Here is an 18,930-nt window from a genome sequence, read left to right as displayed (position 1 = left end):
ACCTGAGGAAGGAGCAGCGCTCCGAAAGCTAGTGACATCGAAACAAACCAGTTGGACTTTAACCTGGTGTTGTAAGACTTCGTACTGTGCTCACCCCAGTCCAACACCGGCATCTCCACATCATGTCAATGTTAGAACTGAGCTTGACGATTTGGGTGGTACTTAAAAAGAAAAGGAAGACTCCGAAGATGCGCAATTCAGAGGGATCCATTTCAACCCAGATTACAATCATTTTGGAGTCACTCACTAACTTGCAGAGTGTCGCAGGCCAATGGAATCAGTTTACAACTGTGACCCTGATTCCATTGTGCCCGAATAGGTCAGTGACTGATGGAAGGAGGAACAATCCCTCCAGGGAAATCAAGTGCTTATCCAGGCTCACAGAAAATTACAAGTCATTGATTTGTGGTCGCAACAGTGAATCCAAGAATGTTCAAGTTTTCAATAAATTTTGGTTAGTCGTCACAAAGGCCTTGAGTTCACTAGTTTTGCAGAATGAACCACAGATGAGCTATTTTGAGCAGGGGGCATGGATTCACATTGAGATCCTAGTTTGCTATTCAATCCTAGGAGGCCTTGATCAACTTTGAGCCATGCACTTGTCCTCTCTCCCTTCACTCACTCTGCCTCACAAGCAGGCACTTCCTCCAGCACACCATGACACCCCACGCTTCACACTGCAAACAAGCTGGTTTCACACCAGCTCTTATACCTCCACCATGGATGACCGATCCCCGCTGGCAGTGGATTTGTGAGCCAGCCGCGCTGCAAACAGTTTCTTCAGCCGCAGGTAGTCATCCAGAACCACTTTCAAAAGGGAGCCCTTGAGGTAAGGAACGCAGGTAAAACACACACCGCTTCATCAATACTCAGCTGAACTGAAGTCCCAGCCTCATCTAAATAGTAGTTCCGTTGAAGCACAGCAGCATAACTTCTGTCAACTATCGAATGAGTCCCACTTCCTCTTTTGTTTATTCCTCCACTTCCCCTGTGACTGTCATTATTGAATCATCTTTTCAACCACCTCATAGCAGCTCTGTGTTACCCTCAACTCACCTCTGGGTGGCGCTCATTGTGCCACTGGCAAACATTTCCTCCCTGTTCACATGAATGGTTTACATTTTCCAATTCACTCGCAATGAACCTGACCAATCTTAGTGCCTCACCTTTCTCACTATGCAACACCGTGAACGCAGAGTCCAACACACCTTAATGGGGCCTTCTCGCATGATCTGTCCGAGTTTCGCAATACTGTCATACTCCTGTATGGCGGCACGCAAATATCGATCATCCTCCAGCTTGGACGTGGGTGCTTCCCGGCCAAATGTACCCTTTACAGGAAAGGTTACAATCATTAAATCATTATACTTGTATTGTGGGACGGGGCACGACTGCTGTGTGCACACTTTCCCTTTTGCAATGGAAGATCAGGACTCCGTGTCAGGAGAGACATCCATACAGCCACCACCTGCCACAAACTCATCCCTCAGCGATGGGTCGCTGCAGACCCACCGGGAGAGATCCCGGTTTGGTGTAAAAGGGGGCTGACCATCTGAACGCAGAATCATTGGTCAGAATTATCCCAATCCCCCACTGGGGGTTTCAGTTGCAGACGTGGGGCAGAATAGGGCGGGAGGCCCAGAAATAGGTTTCAAGTTGGCAGACCAACATGAAAGAGGAAATAATGCTGCCTTTAAACATCCCCCCCATCCCACAGTCCAAAACAAATCGGCAACATAGATAGCAAATAACCAATCGGAATAAGATATCCGACTATGATTATTTTGTCAGGAATTCTTAATAAGTAAATCCGCTGCAGTGTGGGGAAGCACGGTGGCATAGTGTGTAGCACTGTTGCCTCACAGCGTCAGGGACCCAGGTTCGATTCTGACCTCGGGTGACTGTGTGGAGTTTGCACGTTCTGCGTGGGTTTCTTCCCACGGTCCAAAGATGTGCGGGTTAGGTGGATTGGCCATGCTAGATTGCTCCTGGGAGGGTGGGGGGGTCGGGGATTGGGCCTAGGTAGGATGGTCTTTCGAAGAATCGGTGCTGACTCGATGGGCCAAATGGCCTCCTTCTGCACTGTAGGGATGTTGTGATTTGTTCCTCACAATGACATCCGAGGAGAAAGTTACTGTTCAACAATCAGCAACAAAAGAACTACCCCTGTGGCAAGTGAACGTACATGGGTCCTGGCCGGACTGTTCCAGAGGTCAGTGATGTCGCTGAGATTCTCTGGCAGGTCATCTTCATGCTCAGCCTGAGCAGCGAGCTCCAGGTTCCTGCAGAAAGGATCGAGCCAGACTGGGTTTGCCCTGCAACAAGACATTTTCACAGTGAACGAGACCAGTGCCTCACAAATAGCAGGATTAAGCAGTAGTGTTAAAAGACCACACACCCTCCAGTCATGTTTTTGGGTACCACCCTAAAATCACTACCAGTGGTTCAATGTACAATTTTGATAACACGTGAAGTCTGCTCTGATATTTCACCAGGTTTATGCAAACGTCGGTTGTTCATTCAGACATAATCTACTTAAAACCTGAGGCGGCAAATCTCAAATGATTTGCAGAACATCCGTGGCGTCTATTAAGGTAGAATTCATTTGGTGAAATACTCCCCAGAGTCCCCTGGTGACATGAGAATTACTATCATGCAACACAGTCTGCTCGGAATGATTCTTGAGGAGAACAAAGATAATTGTCAGTCAGGAAAAGATTATTTTGTTGCATGCAGCTCTGATAAAAATACATCCCAATTATGACACTCCCCATCGATTTAATGCCATGTAATCCGGGAGAGGTGAAACGCTATTCAAAACCGTGTTGCCAATTAGCAGATTGGGAAAACAAGTTCCTTATATTTGTCCTTTATATTTTAACCCCCACAGGGGTGGGTAGGGCAGGTGTTCCATTCAGGGTTGGTTGCAAAAAAATCAGTGGGTGGTGATTTTGGTGGGGAAGCGGGTGTCGTTTGAGGCATTGAGCATCGTGGCAGACAATGGAGGTAGGTATGTGATGGTGAGTGGTAAGCTGCAGGGGGTGCGGATGGTCTTGGTAAATGTATACGCCCCGAATTGGGACGATGCGGGGTTCATGCAGCGCATGTTGGGCCGGATCCCAGACTTGGAGACGGGGCTTGATAATGGGGGGGGGGGGGGGGGGGGGGACTTCAACACGGTGCTGGATTCGGCATTGGATCGTTCTAGGTCTAGGACGGGCAGGAGGCCGGCGGCGGCCAAGGTGCTGAGGGGGTTCATGGACCAGATGGGAGGAGTGGATCCGTGGAGATTTGCGAGGCCGGGGGCCAGGGAATTCTCATTCTTCTCCCATGTTCATAAGGCCTACTCTCGGATTGACTTTTTTGTAATGAGCAGGGCGCTGATTCCGAGAGTGGAGGACACGGAGTATTCGGCGATAGCCATCTCTGACTATGCCCCGAATTGGGTGGACCTCGAGCTGGGGGAGGAGAGGGACCAGTGCCTGCTGTGGCGCTTGGAGATGGGGTTGTTGGCGGATGAAGAGGTGAGCGGGCGGGTACGGGGGTGTATAGAAAGGTACCTGGAGGCCAATGTTAATGGGGAGGTACAGGTAGGGGTGGTGTGGGAGGCGGTGATTAGCGGTGAGTTGATCTCCATTAGGGTCCACAGAGAGGGGATGGAGAGGAGGGAGAGGCTAGTGGGGGAGATGGTACGGGTGGATAGGAGGTATTCAGAGGCACCCGAGAAGGGACTACTCAAGGAGCGATGGAGCCTCAAGGCCGAGTTCGACCTGTTGACCACCAGAAAGGCGGAGGTGCAGTGGAGGAAGGCGCAAGGGGCGGTGTATGAGAACGGGGAGAAGGCAAACCGGATGCTGGCACACCAGCTTCGGAAGCGGGAGGCAGCGAGGGAGATCGGGGGAGTTAAGGATGGAGGGGAGAGCATGGTGCGAAGTGCGGTGGGTATTAATGGGGTCTTCAGGGACTTTTACGAGGGACTGTATCAGTTTCATCCCCATCGGAGGAGGGGGGGGGGGGGGGGATGGGTCGCTTTCTGGACCACGTTCCCGAGGGTAGAGGAGGGGCTGGGGACGCTGGTTGGGTTGCTGGAACTGGTCAAGGGACTGGGGAGTATGCTGGCGGGGAAGGCACCGGGGCCAGATGGTTTCCCGGTGGAATTCTATAGGAAGTACGTGGACCGGTTGGGTCTGCTGCTGGTAAGGACTTTCAACGAGGCAAGGGGGGGGGGGGGGGGGGGGGAGAGGGAGGGGTCTGCCCCCGACTATGTCTAGGGTGCTGATTTCTCTAATTCTGAAGCGGGACAAGGACTCTACAGTGCGGATCGTATAGGCCGATTTCACTCCTTAATGTGGATGCAAAACTGCTAGCAATGGTATTGGCCATGAGGATTGAAGACTGTGTTCCGGGGGGTCATACACGAGTGTTCCGGGGGTCATACACGAGGATCAGACGGGTTTTGTGAAAGGGAGGCAGTTGAATACCAACGTATGTAGGCTGTTGAATGTAATTATGATGCCGGCGGTGGAGGGGGAGGCAGAGATAGTGGCGGCTATGGACGCGGAGAAGGCCTTTGATAGGGTGGAGTGGGGGTACCTGTGGGAGGTGTTGAGGAGGTTTGGGTTCGGGGAGGGGTTCGTCAGCTGGGTGAGGTTGCTTTACGAGGCCTGTTATTGGAAATATGGAAAAATGTGTCATTTGAAACATGGAAGTCTGGCAATATCTGGTCTGAGAGAATTGTGAGAGAATACAGGGCAAGATCCCACAAAGGGTTAACAGCAGCTGCCAGGGAAGGATTGTAAAATGCAGATATCCTTGGTCAAGCAGGCTTAGCAAACAAGACAAACAGGATTTTGAATGAAGCCAAAAACAATGGCTCACACCTTCATTGAAAGTAACTAACTTAGTAAGGATCTGGAAAAGAATGGATGAGGTTCTAGGTGTGAAAATTTGCTAATACCAGGTAAATTAAAGAGAACTGGAGGTTTATCAGTCTACGAGAAACATAATTCAAAGCCAAAATCAGTCAAAATTGAGCTGAGGACACAATTGGAAAATAAAACTGTGCGGTAAACCAGAAGGGAATCCCCCCTGGATACGGATGAAAAAAGGAGAAAGTGGCCGGATTGCAGTGGATCCTTTAGAACAGCGGCAAGGAAGGCAAGCAAAAACCAAGATGGCGTCGGAAGGTGGCAGTTTAACATGGGGCCCTGAACAACAAGAGTTCTTGAAATGCTGTGTGGAAGAGCTCAAAAAGGAAATGAAGAAAGAGCTGTTGGCCCCGATACTACAGGCGATCGAAGGGCTAAAGGAGGAACAAAAGACCCAGGAGCGGGAGCTTCGGGTCGTGAAGGCAAAGGCAGCCGAGAATGAGGACGACATACAGGGCCTGGTGGTGAAGACGGAGACGCATGAGGCACATCAGAAACGATGTGTGGAAAGGTTGGAGGCACTGGAGAACAACGCAAGGAGGAACAACCTGAGGATTCTTGGTCTTCCTGAAGGTGTGGAGGGAGCGGACGTCGGGGCATATGTGAGCACGATGCTGCACTCGTTAATGGGAGCGGAGGCCCCGGCGGGTCCGTTGGAGGTGGAGGGAGCATACCGAGTGATGGCGCGAGGGCCGAGAGCAGGAGAAATTCCCAGAGCCATAGTGGTGAGATTCCTCCGTTTTAAGGATAGAGAAATGGTCCTTAGATGGGCAAAGAAAACTCGGAGCAGTAAATGGGAGAACGCGGTGATCCGCGTTTATCAAGACTGGAGTGCGGAGGTGGCGAGAAGGAGGGCGAGCTTTAATCGGGCCAAGGCGGTGCTTCATAAAAAGAAGATAAAATTTGGAATGCTGCAACCGGCAAGACTGTGGGTCACATATCGAGGGAGGCACCACTACTTTGAGACGGCGGATGAAGCGTGGACTTTTATTGTGGAAGAAAAACTGGAATGAGCGGGTTATTAAAAAGAACGTTTGAACAAAGCGGTGGGGCGAATGTGGGGGGCAAAGAGGGGGGTTAAAAAGGGGGGAAAGAGGAGTTTTATGTACTAATCCTGCGATGTGGTAACTTTTCTCTCTTGCACAGGTGGTGATGGGGGGAGGAGGGGAGGTGGAGGAGATGGGGCGTTGGCCATTGGGGGCGGGGCCAAGGGAGAAGCGCGGGCTTGGTTCCCGCGCTATGATAATCATGGCGGGAATAGAGAAGCAGGAAGGAGGGGGCGTCGCACGGTGCGAGCCGAGGTCACGGGGGGAAGCCGAGGTCGGCCAGAGTTTGCTGACTTCTGGGAGCAACATGGGGGGAGTAATTACGCTAGCGGGGGATCTAGCGGGGGGGTGGGAGGGGGGAATTACTGGGTTGCTGCTGCTGGGGAGAGGGGGGAGCTGGTATGGGAGGGGATGGGCGGGGGGGCACCGCCTGGGGAGATACAGCTGCGTGGGAACCGGGTGAGGAGCTGGAAAAAGGTGATGGCTAATCGACAAGGGGGGGGGGGGTAGGAAGCCCCCCAACCCGGCTGATCACGTGGAACGTGAGAGGGCTGAACGGGCCGATAAAGAGGGCACGGGTACTCGCACACCTTAAGAAACTTAAGGCAGATGTGGTTATGTTACAGGAAACGCACCTGAAACTGATAGACCAGGTTAGGCTACGCAAAGGATGGGTGGGGCAGGTGTTCCATTCGGGGCTAGATGCGAAAAACAGGGGGGTGGCTATATTAGTGGGGAAGCGGGTAATGTTCGAGGCAAAGACTATAGTGGCGGATAACGGGGGCAGATACGTGATGGTGAGTGGCAAACTACAGGGGGAGACGGTGGTTTTGGTAAACGTATATGCCCCGAACTGGGATGATGCCAATTTTATGAGGCGGATGCTAGGACGCATTCCGGACCTAGAGATGGGAAAGCTGATAATGGGGGGAGATTTTAATACGGTGTTGGAACCAGGGCTGGATAGGTCGAAGTCCAGGACTGGAAGGAGGCCGGCAGCAGCCAAGGTACTTAAAGATTTTATGGAGCAGATGGGAGGTGTAGACCCGTGGAGATTTAACAGACCTAGGAGTAAGGAGTTCTCGTTTTTCTCCTATGTCCATAAAGTCTACTCGCGAATAGACTTTTTTGTGCTGGGAAGGGCGTTGATCCCGAAGGTGAGGGGAACGGAGTATACAGCTATAGCCATTTTGGATCACGCTCCACGCTGGGTAGACTTGGAGATAGGGGAGGAAACAGGAGGGCGCCCACCCTGGAGAATGGACATGGGACTAATGGCAGATGAGGGGGTGTGTCTAAGGGTGAGGGGGTGCATTGAAAAGTACTTGGAACTCAATGATAATGGGGAGGTCAAGGTGGGAGTGGTCTGGGAGGCGTTGAAGGCGGTGGTTAGAGGGGAGCTGATATCAATAAGGGCACATAAAGGGAAGCAGGAGAGTAAGGAACGGGAGCGGTTGTTGCAAGAACTTTTGAGGGTGGACAGACAATATGCGGAAGCACCGGAGGAGGGACTGTACAGGGAAAGGCAAAGGCTACATGTAGAATTTGACTTGCTGACTACGGGCACTGCAGAGGCACAATGGAGGAAGGCACAGGGTGTACAGTACGAATATGGGGAGAAGGCGAGCAGGTTGCTGGCACACCAACTGAGGAAAAGGGGAGCAGCGAGGGAAATAGGGGGAGTGAGGGATGAGGAAGGAGAGATGGAGCGGGGAGCGGAGAGAGTGACTGGAGTGTTCAAGACATTTTATAAAAAATTATATGAAGCTCAACCCCCGGATGGGAGGGAGAGAATGATGGGCTTCTTGGATCGGCTGGAATTTCCCAAGGTGGAAGAGCAGGAAAGGGTGGGACTGGGAGCACAGATCGAGGTAGAAGAAGTGGTGAAAGGAATTAGGAGCATGCAGGCGGGAAAGGCCCCGGGACCGGATGGATTCCCAGTCGAATTCTATAGAAAATATGTGGACTTGCTCGCCCCGGTATTGACGAGGACCTTTAATGAGGCAAAGGAAAGGGGACAACTGCCCCCGACTATGGCTGAAGCAACAATATCGCTTCTCTTAAAGAAGGAAAAGGACCCGCTACAATGCGGGTCCTATAGACCTATTTCCCTCCTAAATGTAGATGCCAAGATCCTGGCCAAGGTAATGGCAATGAGAATAGAGGAATGTGTCCCGGGGGTGGTCCACGAGGACCAAACTGGGTTTGTGAAGGGGAGACAGCTGAACACGAATATACGGAGGCTGTTAGGGGTAATGATGATGGCCCCACCAGAGGGGGAAACGGAGATAGTAGTGGCGATGGATGCCGAGAAAGCATTTGATAGAGTGGAGTGGGATTATTTGTGGGAGGTGTTGAGGAGATTTGGTTTTGGAGAGGGGTATGTTAGATGGGTGCAGCTGTTGTATAGGGCCCCGATGGCGAGCGTGGTCACGAATGGACGGGGATCTGCATATTTTCGGCTCCATAGAGGGACAAGGCAGGGATGCCCTCTGTCCCCATTATTGTTTGCACTGGCGATTGAGCCCCTGGTGATAGCGATGAGGGGTTCCAAGAAGTGGAGGGGAGTACTTAGAGGAGGAGAAGAACACCGGGTATCTTTGTATGCGGACGATTTGCTACTATATGTGGCAGACCCGGCAGAGGGGATGCCAGAAATAATGCGGATACTTGGGGAGTTTGGGGATTTTTCAGGGTATAAATTGAACATGGGGAAAAGTGAGTTGTTTGTGGTGCATCCAGGGGAGCAGAGTAGAGAAATAGAGGACCTACCGTTGAGGAAGGTAACAGGGGACTTTCGTTACCTGGGGATCCAGATAGCCAAGAATTGGGGCACATTGCATAGGTTAAATTTAACGCGGTTGGTGGAACAAATGGAGGAGGATTTTAAGAGATGGGATATGGTATCCCTGTCACTGGCAGGGAAGGTGCAGGCGGTTAAGATGGTGGTCCTCCCGAGATTCCTCTTTGTGTTTCAGTGCCTCCCGGTGGTGATCACGAAGGCTTTTTTTAAAAGGATTGAAAAGAGCATCATGGGTTTTGTGTGGGCCGGGAAGACCCCGAGAGTGAGGAAGAGATTCTTACAGCGTAGCAGGGATAGGGGGGGCTGGCACTACCGAGCCTAAGTGAGTATTATTGGGCCGCTAATATTTCAATGGTGAGTAAGTGAATGGGAGAGGAGGAGGGAGCGGCGTGGAAGAGATTAGAGAGGGCGTCCTGTAGGGGGACTAGCCTACAGGCTATGGTGATAGCCCCATTGCCGTTCTCACCGAGGAACTACACCACAAGCCCGGTGGTGGTGGCTACACTGAAGATTTGGGGACAGTGGAGACGGCATAGGGGAAAGACTGGAGCCTTGGGGGGGTCCCCGATAAGAAACAACCATAGGTTTGCCCCGGGGGGAATGGATGGGGGATATGGAATGTGGCAAAGAGCAGGAATAACGCAACTGAAAGATCTGTTTGTGGATGGGAAGTTCGCGAGTCTGGGAGTGCTGACCGAGAAATATGGGTTGCCCCAAGGGAATGCATTCAGGTATATGCAACTGAGGGCTTTTGCGAGGCAACAGGTGAGGGAATTCCCGCAGCTCCCGACACAAGAGGTGCAGGACAGAGTGATCTCAAAGACATGGGTGGGGGATGGTAAGGTGTCAGATATATATAGGGAAATGAGGGACGAAGGGGAGACTATGGTAGATGAACTAAAAGGGAAATGGGAAGAAGAGCTGGGGGAGGAGATCGAGGAGGGGCTGTGGGCAGATGCCCTAAGCAGGGTAAACTCGTCGTCCTCGTGTGCCAGGCTAAGCCTGATTCAGTTTAAGGTATTACACAGGGCGCATATGACTGGAGCACAGCTCAGTAAATTTTTTGGGGTGGAGGATAGGTGTGCGAGGTGCTCGAGAAGCCCAGCGAATCATACCCATATGTTTTGGTCATGCCCGGCACTACAGGGGTTTTGGATGGGGGTGACAAAGGTGCTTTCAAAAGTAGTGGGGGTCCGGGTCGAACCAAGCTGGGGGTTGGCTATATTTGGGGTTGCACAAGAGCCGGGAGTGCAGGAGGCGAGAGAGGCCGATGTTTTGGCCTTTGCGTCCCTAGTAGCCCGGCGCAGGATATTGTTAATGTGGAAAGAAGCCACGCCCCCGGGGGTGGAGACCTGGATAAATGACATGGCAGGGTTTATAAAGCTAGAGCGGATTAAGTTCGTTCTAAGGGGGTTGGCTCAAGGGTTCACCAGGCGGTGGCAACCGTTCGTCGAATACCTCGCAGAAAGATAGATGGAATGGAAAAAAGAAGGCAGCAGCAGCAGCCCAGGATCGGGGGGGGGTGGGGGGGAGGAGGAACCAGAAGGACTCTCAGGGTTGTTAATATATACTGTATAATATGTATAGGTCGTTGCTACAGATAATTATATATTGGACTGTTAAATTATATTTTTGGAGAGTGTTACTTGTGATAAGGCAGTTGCCAATTAGGGTTAATTTTCATTTTTGTTATTTATTATTTATTAATTTTTTGTTTATAAAATAGGTCATTGTTATTTGTGTTGTTATAATATTGTGTAAAGGATGCACAATGTACTGTGTTGGTTGACCAAAAATTTTCAATAAAATATTTATAAAAAAAAAAAAAGTTGGGCCTGAACCAACCAGAAGGATCCAGAAGCAAGATCTTTTTACCTTTCTGTAAAGACAATGATTGCATCTTTTAAAAAGAAAGAAAAAAATATATAATAAAATAACTTAAAAGTTTTTACCTGAAACAGTGTTTATTCCAAAGTCTACTTTACTTACTTAGTAGCATCGATCCTGGGTCCCGCATTGCTAAGTGGTAAGTAGATGAAATCTTCGGTGAAGGTATGGGTTATACCGGGGGATAACTTGAAAATATAGTTTGACCTGAATAGCACCCACTGAAGCTTGCATCGGAGTCGGGGAGTGAGAATCCCTGATCACCATTTAGAATGTCGGCCCTTTTTGGTATAGGGGGAATTCTAAGAATAGTGATGAGTTTTCAAAAACAGGCCCTGGTGGTGAGTGTGGCCACGAACAGGAGGAGGTCGGATTATTTCCGGCTGTACCTATGGACGAGGCAGGGGTGTCCTCTATATCCCCTGCTCTTTGCGCTGGCGATTGAGCCCCTGGCCATGGCTTTGAGGGAGTCTAGGAACTGGAGGGGGCTGGTGCGGGGAGAGGGAGGAACACCGGTATCGTATGCAGGCGATCTGTTATTGTATGTGGCGGACCCGGTGGGGAATGCCGGAGGTGATGCGGATCCTGAGGGAGTTTGGGTGTTTCTCCGGGTATAAGCTCAACATGGGGAAGAGCGAGCAGTTCGTGGTGCACCCGGGAGACCAGGAAAGGGGGATTGGTGAGCTTCCGCTACAAAGGGCAGAAAGAAGTTTTAGATACCTGGGGGTTCAGGTGGCTAGGAGCTGGGGGCCCTGCATAAGCTCAACTTAACGAGGCTGGAACAAATGGAGGAGGAGTTCAAAAGGTGGGATATGCTGCCACTCTCCCTGGCGGGTAGGGTGCAGTCGGCTAAAATGACAGTGCTCCTGAGGTTTTTGTTTTTGTTTCAGTGCCTCCCCATCTGGATCCCCAAGGCCTTCTTTAAGCGGGTTAACAGGAGTATTATGGGGTTTGTATGGGCGAAGAAGACCCCGAGGGTGAGAAGGGTGTTCTTGGAGAGGAGCAGGGACAGGGGGGGGTTAGCGTTGCCAAACTTATGTGGGTACTATTGGGCTGCCAACGTGGTGATGATACGTAAGTGGGTAATGGAGGGGGAGGGGGTGGCGTGGAAGAGGCTGGAGATGGTGTCCTGTGTGGGCACGAGCCTGGAGGCGCTGGTGACGGCACCACTTCCTCCGACGAGGTACACCACGAGCCCCGTGGTAGTGGCGACCCTCAAAATCTGGGGGCAATGGAGACGCCACAGGGGGAGGTGGGGACTTTGGTGTGGTCCCTGATACGGGAGAACCATTGGTTTGTCCCGGGGAAAATGGATGGGGGGATTCTTGAGTTGGCACAGGGCAGGTATTTGGAGGATGGGGGACCTGTTCATAGACTGGAAGTTTGCAAGCCTTGGGGAGCTGGAGGAAAAATTTGGGCTCCCCCCTGGAAATGCGTTCAGATATATGCAGGTAAGGGTGTTCGTTAGACGACAGGTGGTGGAGTTTCCACTGCTGCCGGCACGCATGGTCCAGGACAGGGTGCTTTTATTTGGATGTGTGGGTTGGAGAGGTTAGCATCTCGGCAACGTATCAGGTGATGCAGGAGGAGGAGGAAGCCTCGGCGGAGGAGTTAAAAGGTAAGTGGGAGGAGGAGCTGGGGAAGGAGATCGACGAGGGTATGTGGGTGGATGCCCTGGGAAGGGTAAACTCTTCCTCTATGCCTGATACAATTTAAGGTGCCGCACAGGGCGCACATGACCGGGGGCAGGCTAAGCCGGTCTTTTGGGGGTGAGGACAGATGTGCGAAGTGTTCAGGGAGCCCAGCAAACCACACCCGCATGTCCAGCGTTGGAGGAGTTCTGGAGGGGCGTAGCGAGGACGGTGTCAAGGGTAGTGAATTCCAGGGTTAGGCCTAGCTAGGGGCTCGCAATATTTGGAGTGTCGGATGAGCCGGGAGTGCAGGAGGCGAAAGAGGCCGGTATTCTGGCCTTTGCCTCCCTGGTAGCCCGGCGAAGGACTCTGCTTCAGTGGAAGGATGTGAGGCCCCCAAGCCTGGAATCCTGGATTAACAACATGGCAGGGTTTATTAAATTGGAGAAGGTGAAATTTGCCTTTAGGGGATCAGTGCAAGGGTTCTTCAGGCGGTGGAAGCCGTTCCTAGACTTCCTGGCAGAGCGTTAGGAGATGGTCAGCAGCAACCCGGGGGGGGGGGGGATGGTAGGGGATGCACTATTGTTTACTGTTTAATGTTTATTTATGCACTTTTGTTCTTGTTGTTTTATTGTGTAAGGGGGGGGGGTTCTATTTTTCTGTTGTGATTCTGTGAAAGATTTTGAATACAAATTCTTTTAAAAAAAATATATTTTAACCCCACAACTCCACTGTAATTTATGTCTGCCCCAATTCCTTTGTTACCTCCTCTTGGAGGGAGGTGGGTGCAATCAAACTGAACCTGTGCGTCACTTACCCTTCGAACGAATACTTGTTTGTGTTTGGCATGTCGAGTATGTCCATAAACCCTTGGTTACCTAAACAGAGACACATGTAACTTCAAGGGCCGTTCTGTTTTTAAAATGCTAACATGATGTTGAGGCTGTCAACATAATGCTGCTTTCAGCTCTGATCCCTTCGGGCTTTTGGGAAAAACGAGGAGAAAACAACAGACGAGACAGAATTTGTACAAAGAGGGAAACATCATCCCCGACCAAATAGATTCACTAAATAAAAAAGACACGATGATCAGGCGGTGCTTTTGGGGGAACAGGGAAGTTTGACGTGGATACCGATGAAGTGACTCGCATGATTATTGCACTAGCCAGGGCTTTTAACCAGAAATAGTGTCTTGTCTCACAGAGTTGCTTACGGTGAACCAGGACGTAATTCTTAAACCACGTACTACACCATGGTGGGGATTTTCCAGTTCCTCCAGCAGCGGGCACTGTCAAGGACGGGTTGGAGAGGTTTGGAGGGCGGCCAAACACAGTTGACCTTTGGCTTCTCTCCAAATTTGTCCTTTCCTGCCTGCGAAGGTGAGGGCAAACGATAATCCCGCCCTATGTTACAGTTGTATAGGACTTTGGTTAGGCCACATCGGGAATACTGCGTGCAGTTCTGGTCGCCACATTACCAGAAGGATGTGGATGCTTTAGAGAGGGTGCAGAGGAGGTTCACCATGTTGTCTGGTATGGAGGGTGCTAGCTATGAAGAGATTAGGATTGTTTTCTAGGAAAGATGGAGGTTGAGGGGGGACCTGATTGAGGTCTACAAAATTATGAGAGGTATGGACAGGGTGGATAGCAACAAGTTTTTTCCAAGAGTGGGGGTGTCAATTATAAGGGGTCACGATTTCAAGGTGAGAGGGGGAAAGTTTAAGGGAGATGTGCGTGGAAAGTTTTTTACGCAGAGGGTGGTGGGTGCCTGGAACGCTTTGCCAGCGGAGGTGGTAGAGGCGGGCACGATAGCATCATTCAAGATGCATCTAGACAGATATATGAACGGGTGGGGAACAGAGGGAAGTAGATCCTTGGAAAATAGGCGACAGGTTTAGATGAAGGATCTGGTTCGGCGCAGACTGGGAGGGCCGAAGGGCCTGTTCCTGTGCTGTCATTTTTTTTGTTCTTCTTTGTTCTATGTATTTGCTGTCAGATTGAATAGTGTCTCCATGAGGCTTCAGTGTTACATACACACAGGGATAAGGTCAGACAAAGCTTGTTTGGCTGGAGGATTTGCTGCTTATGCCTAGCTCCCCATCCAATCTGGAAACACCACTTATTTGACAATGGTAGCATCCCATTAAGGGCCCGCAGACTATAAGATAGAATCTCTACAATGCAGAAAGAGGCCATTCGGCCCATCATATCTACACTGACCCTCTGAAAGAGCCCCCTACCTAGGCCCACTCCCACACAAACAACCCGGAACCCCACCTTACCCTTGGATACAAGGGGCAATTTAGCATGACCACCCCACCGAACCTGCACATCTTTGGACTGGGATGGTGGAGGATATGATAAATGCAAAGTCATTTACAGGCGACAGATTATGCTGCAGTCGCTGCAGGAAATTTCAGCAGCAAATCGACCACAAAGCAAAATTCCACAGACAACAAAACAATAATTCACATATAATCCGTTTCTTCGTCATGTTGATTGAGGAAGAAACTGGCCAGAACTCAGGGAAAACCCGCTGCTCTTCAATGAATGGGAGCACAGGATCGAATCCCCCTAATCAAACATGGTATGTCTGCCTGTACAGTACACTCGGAGAACTCCACTTATAAGTGCTCAAGTTCATAAGAAATAGGGGGCACGATTTTCCGAAATGGAGACAAAGTCCTGACGGAGTGAAACCGGAGTGTTTTACACCGGTGTCGGAGCCCGCTCCCAGCCCCCTATTCTCCCGCCCCCGGGGGGCTAGGAGCGGCATCGCGTATTTTCCATGCACTGGGCTTTGGCGCCGTGTAAAATGCGGCGCCGCGTCAATGACGCAGCCGGCGTTGTGTAAATGACGTCATGTGTGGGTTGGCCAGCGCCAACCCGCGGTTGCCGTCCTCCCCGAGGCCGCCCCACAAGAAGATGGTGGATGGATCTTGCAGGGCGGCGGAGGAAAGGAGGTCCTCCTTTAGAGAGCTTTCACCCTCCACCTGCTGATCGCAAACTTTGGAGTGTTACTGACCAATCCTATTATTTCCCATGTAGTCTGCTTGAAAACACCTGACATGTCCGAGTGTGATGCTTACCTGTGGATCCTGCGACAATAGCCTTCAACTTCCTCTTGTGTCTGTTGGCAATAAACAAAGACGGTTTCAATATGTACAATAAAGAAAGAAGTTCTTGTCACCACACTGATGTACAGACTGAGGTCGGTCGGCAAGTACTGGGCCCGAATTTGGAGCAAATTAGTGGTTGAGGAGAGATTAGAGGTATTCCAGCCTAGTTCGGCGAGATCACGTTGAACCATGTATAAATACTAACTGAGCTAGATGAGTCAGGTTATTCATTTAAGGGGGAAGTACCATTTCTATAATGAGAAGAGAGTTATTAAATCATCTCAAATACCTTTTAGAATCTCTCCTTGCTACCCACTCCTCCATATCCATCAGCTCGGTAGATAGATTGGAGAAGCTGGGACTGCTCTTGTTAAAGAGACGATTGAGAGAAGCTTTGATTGAAGTGTTTAAAATCACGAGGGCTCTCGTCAGGGTAGACAAAGACAAATGGTTCCTGTTGGTGGAAGGGCAGGGAAACAGAGTTTGTGATCAGCCAGGGCAGCACGGTGGCGCAGTGCTTAGCACTGCTACATCACCGCGTCGAGGAGCCGGGTTCGATCCCGGCCCTGGGTCACTGTCCGTGTGGAGTCTGCACATTCTTGCCGAGTCTGCGTGGGTCTCACCCCCCCACAACCCAAAAGATGCGCAGGGTAGGCGGATTGGCCACGCTAAATTGCCCCATAAGTGGCCAAAAAATGTGGGTACTTTAAATTTAGATTAATAAAAATAATAATGTGATTGGCCAAAGCAGCAGTGATGTTGTGAGACCTTCACACAGCGAGTGGTTAGGATCTGGAATGCACTGTCTGAAAGTGTAGTGGAGGATTGGGGGGGGGGGGGGGGAATGCTCCTCTCCAGCTAAAGGTGGGGTAGTTGGTGCTAGCGGAGTTATTCCGGCAGAGACATAATACCGAATGGCCTCCTCCTACGAAGAATGGTAATATAGTTCGAGGGACTTGCATTTGTGATAGTCTGCCAATGAAGAAGACTGGGCCCAGCTGATTTCAAATTGCAGTTGGATTTGCTGCAAAGCCACAGAGAAAATCCTTATCTTAATGTATTGCGCCACAGATGAAACTCATTGCTCAACTAAATGGGGTGGGGCCGCAGCTGTGCTGTTGAATTGCTAAGGCCTGATCGCTGTCCTTGGACTGGTTCTGCCCCGGGGATTTGGCAGGTTGACGGTGTTTCTGTGAGGCCCATGTGTCAGCAGTTGCTGACCCCAAAGCTTTTTTTAAATTAAAGTTTTGCAAAGTTTCTCATAATAAATAGTAATAATCCTAACACAGCAAAATAGAGTGAACATTAACACAGTGCAGAAAGAGAATATACAATAGCAATTGACTAGACGTGACCCCACGCGCCTCAGTCTTCCCACACCCTCCCAACGGAGCACTCACCCCCACTCCCCTACGGGTCGCTGCTGCTGCTGACGTTTTCATTTTCCCTGAGAAGCCATCAGACGGTATTACGCCCCCGCTCAACAGCAGCAGCTCTGTACACTTGGCTAAATTATTTATACACCTAAGTAGGCATCTGTTCGTGGTGTTGTCGTCCCTTGCTTCTCCCAGGCGGAGTTCGCTGGCGTTGTCGTCTCGTTCCGCTTCTGCGGCCCTCCCGTCTTCCCCGTTTTCTCTGTTCCTGTGGGCGTTAAGTTTGTTAACGTTTCCCTGCCTCCCCCCTCCCCGGCTCTCCTCTATTGTTCCGTCTCTTCCCTCTACCCCTCCCGCTCCTGCCACCCCCCCCCCCCCCCCCCCCCCCCCCCCCCCGCCTCGCCTTTCCTTCCTCTTAGGTTTAGCTGTCCCCCCCCTCTCCCGGTCTATCTCTCCCTCTCATGCTTTGGCTACTCTCCCCTGTTTCTTGGCTACTCTTCTGCTTGTTCGTTGGCCACAAACAGGTCCCGGAACAATTGGGTGAATGGCTCCCACGTTCTGTGGAAGCCGTCGTCTGACCCTCGGGTGGCGAATTTGATTTTCTCCATTTGGAGAGATTCCGAGAGGTCGGACAGCCAGTCTGCAGCTTTGGGTGGTGCTGCTGACCGCCAGCCGAACAGGATCCTACGGCGGGCGATCAGGGAGGCAAAGGCAAGGGCGTCCGCCCTCCTCCTCCGGAATAGATCTGGCTGGTCCGATTCCCCAAAGACCGCCACTTTCGGGCATGACTCCACCCTCACCCCCACCACCTTGGACATTGCCTCGAAGAAGGCTGTCCAGTACTCCACAAGTCTGCGGCAGGACCAGAACATGTGGGCGTGGTTGGCTGGGCCTCCTTGGCACCGCTCACATCTGTCCTCCACCTCCGGGAAGAACCTACTCATATGGGTTCTTGTTAAGTGGGCTCTATGTACCACTTTTAGTTGCGTCAGGCTGAGCCTTGCACACGTGGAGGTGGAGTTGACCCTATGCAGTGCTTTGCTCCAGAGTCCCCACCCCATTTCGATCCCCAGGTCCTCCTTCCACTTCATTCTTGTTCGATATGGTGTCAGCCCCTTCTACCAGTCGGTCATACATGTCACTACAGGACCCCATTACGGGGGAACCACCAGTTCGCCCCAGGAAGAACAGGTGGAGGGTTTTTGGGGTGGCACAGGGCAGAGATACGAAAGTTGGGGGACATGTTTGTGGACGGGAAGTTCGCGAGCTTGGGTGAGCTGGAGGAGAAGTACGGGCTCCCCCCGGGGAACACCTTCAGGTACTTACAGGTAAGGGCGTTTGCCAGACGGCAGGTGGTGGAATTCCCACGGCTACTGCCACACACAGTACAGGACAGGGTGCTCTCGGGGGGGTGGGTGGGAGTGGGGAAGATCTCGGAAACTTACAAGGTGATGCAGGAGGAGGAGGAGGCCTCGGTGGTGGAGTTGAAAGGAAAGTGGGAGGAGGAGTTGGGAGAGGAGATCGAAGCGGGGACGTGGGCAGATGCCCGAGGGAGGGTGAACTCTTCCTCTTCATGCGCGAGGCTCAGCCTCATACAGTTTAAGGTGCTGCACAGGGCACACATGACCGGGACAAGGATGAGCAGGTTCTTTGGGGGTGAGGACAGGTGTGTTAGGTGCTCAGGGAGCCCAGCAAATCACACCCATATGTTCTGGGCATGCCCAGCGCTGGAGGAATTTTGGAAGGGCGTAGCGAGGACGGTGTCGAGGGTGGTAGGATCCAGGGTCAAACCGGGCTGGGGGCTCGCAATATTTGGGGTGGCAGAGGAGCCGGGAGTGCAGGAGGCGAAAGAGGCCGGAATTCTGGCCTTTGCGTCCCTGGTAGCCCGGCGAAGGATTCTCCTTCAGTGGAAAGATACGAGGCCCCCAAGCGTGGAATCCTGGATCAGCGATATGGCAGGGTTCATTAAATTGGAGAGGGTCGGTACAAGGGTTCTTTAGGCGGTGGCAACCGTTCTTAGACTTTCTGGCAGAACGATAGACATTGGTCAATGGCAGCAGCAGGTGGGGGGGGGTGGGGTTTACTTTATTTTTGTTTATGTTATTTACACTGGAAGGGTCTGAGTGGGTGCATACATACACCTG

The 18,930-nt window shown here is 51.5% G+C and overlaps 1 protein-coding gene across 7 annotated transcripts in view; it reads right to left on the bottom strand.

The window, feature by feature from the left end:
* The window catches only part of cdh23 (cadherin-related 23), an 815,609-nt gene that overhangs the window by 6,255 nt on the left and 790,424 nt on the right, over positions 1–18,930 (bottom strand). For 6 of the 7 annotated variants that reach the window (XM_072491426.1, XM_072491427.1, XM_072491428.1 and 3 more), the window contains 4 exons: positions 15,384–15,424; positions 13,113–13,173; positions 2,186–2,315; positions 1,209–1,331 (listed from right to left, as the gene is read on the bottom strand). In XM_072491426.1, the coding sequence (XP_072347527.1) occupies positions 1,209–1,331; positions 2,186–2,315; positions 13,113–13,173; positions 15,384–15,424 (355 nt within the window). Of the gene's footprint in view, positions 1–712; positions 824–1,208; positions 1,332–2,185; positions 2,316–13,112; positions 13,174–15,383; positions 15,425–18,930 lie in introns of all 7 variants that reach the window. The other variant, XM_072491433.1, reaches the window with a different exon arrangement.

This window comes from Scyliorhinus torazame, chromosome 28, assembly GCF_047496885.1.
Source record: "Scyliorhinus torazame isolate Kashiwa2021f chromosome 28, sScyTor2.1, whole genome shotgun sequence".
Classification (NCBI taxonomy): Eukaryota; Metazoa; Chordata; class Chondrichthyes; order Carcharhiniformes; family Scyliorhinidae; genus Scyliorhinus; species Scyliorhinus torazame.
This window is presented reverse-complemented; position numbering and strand designations above follow the sequence as displayed.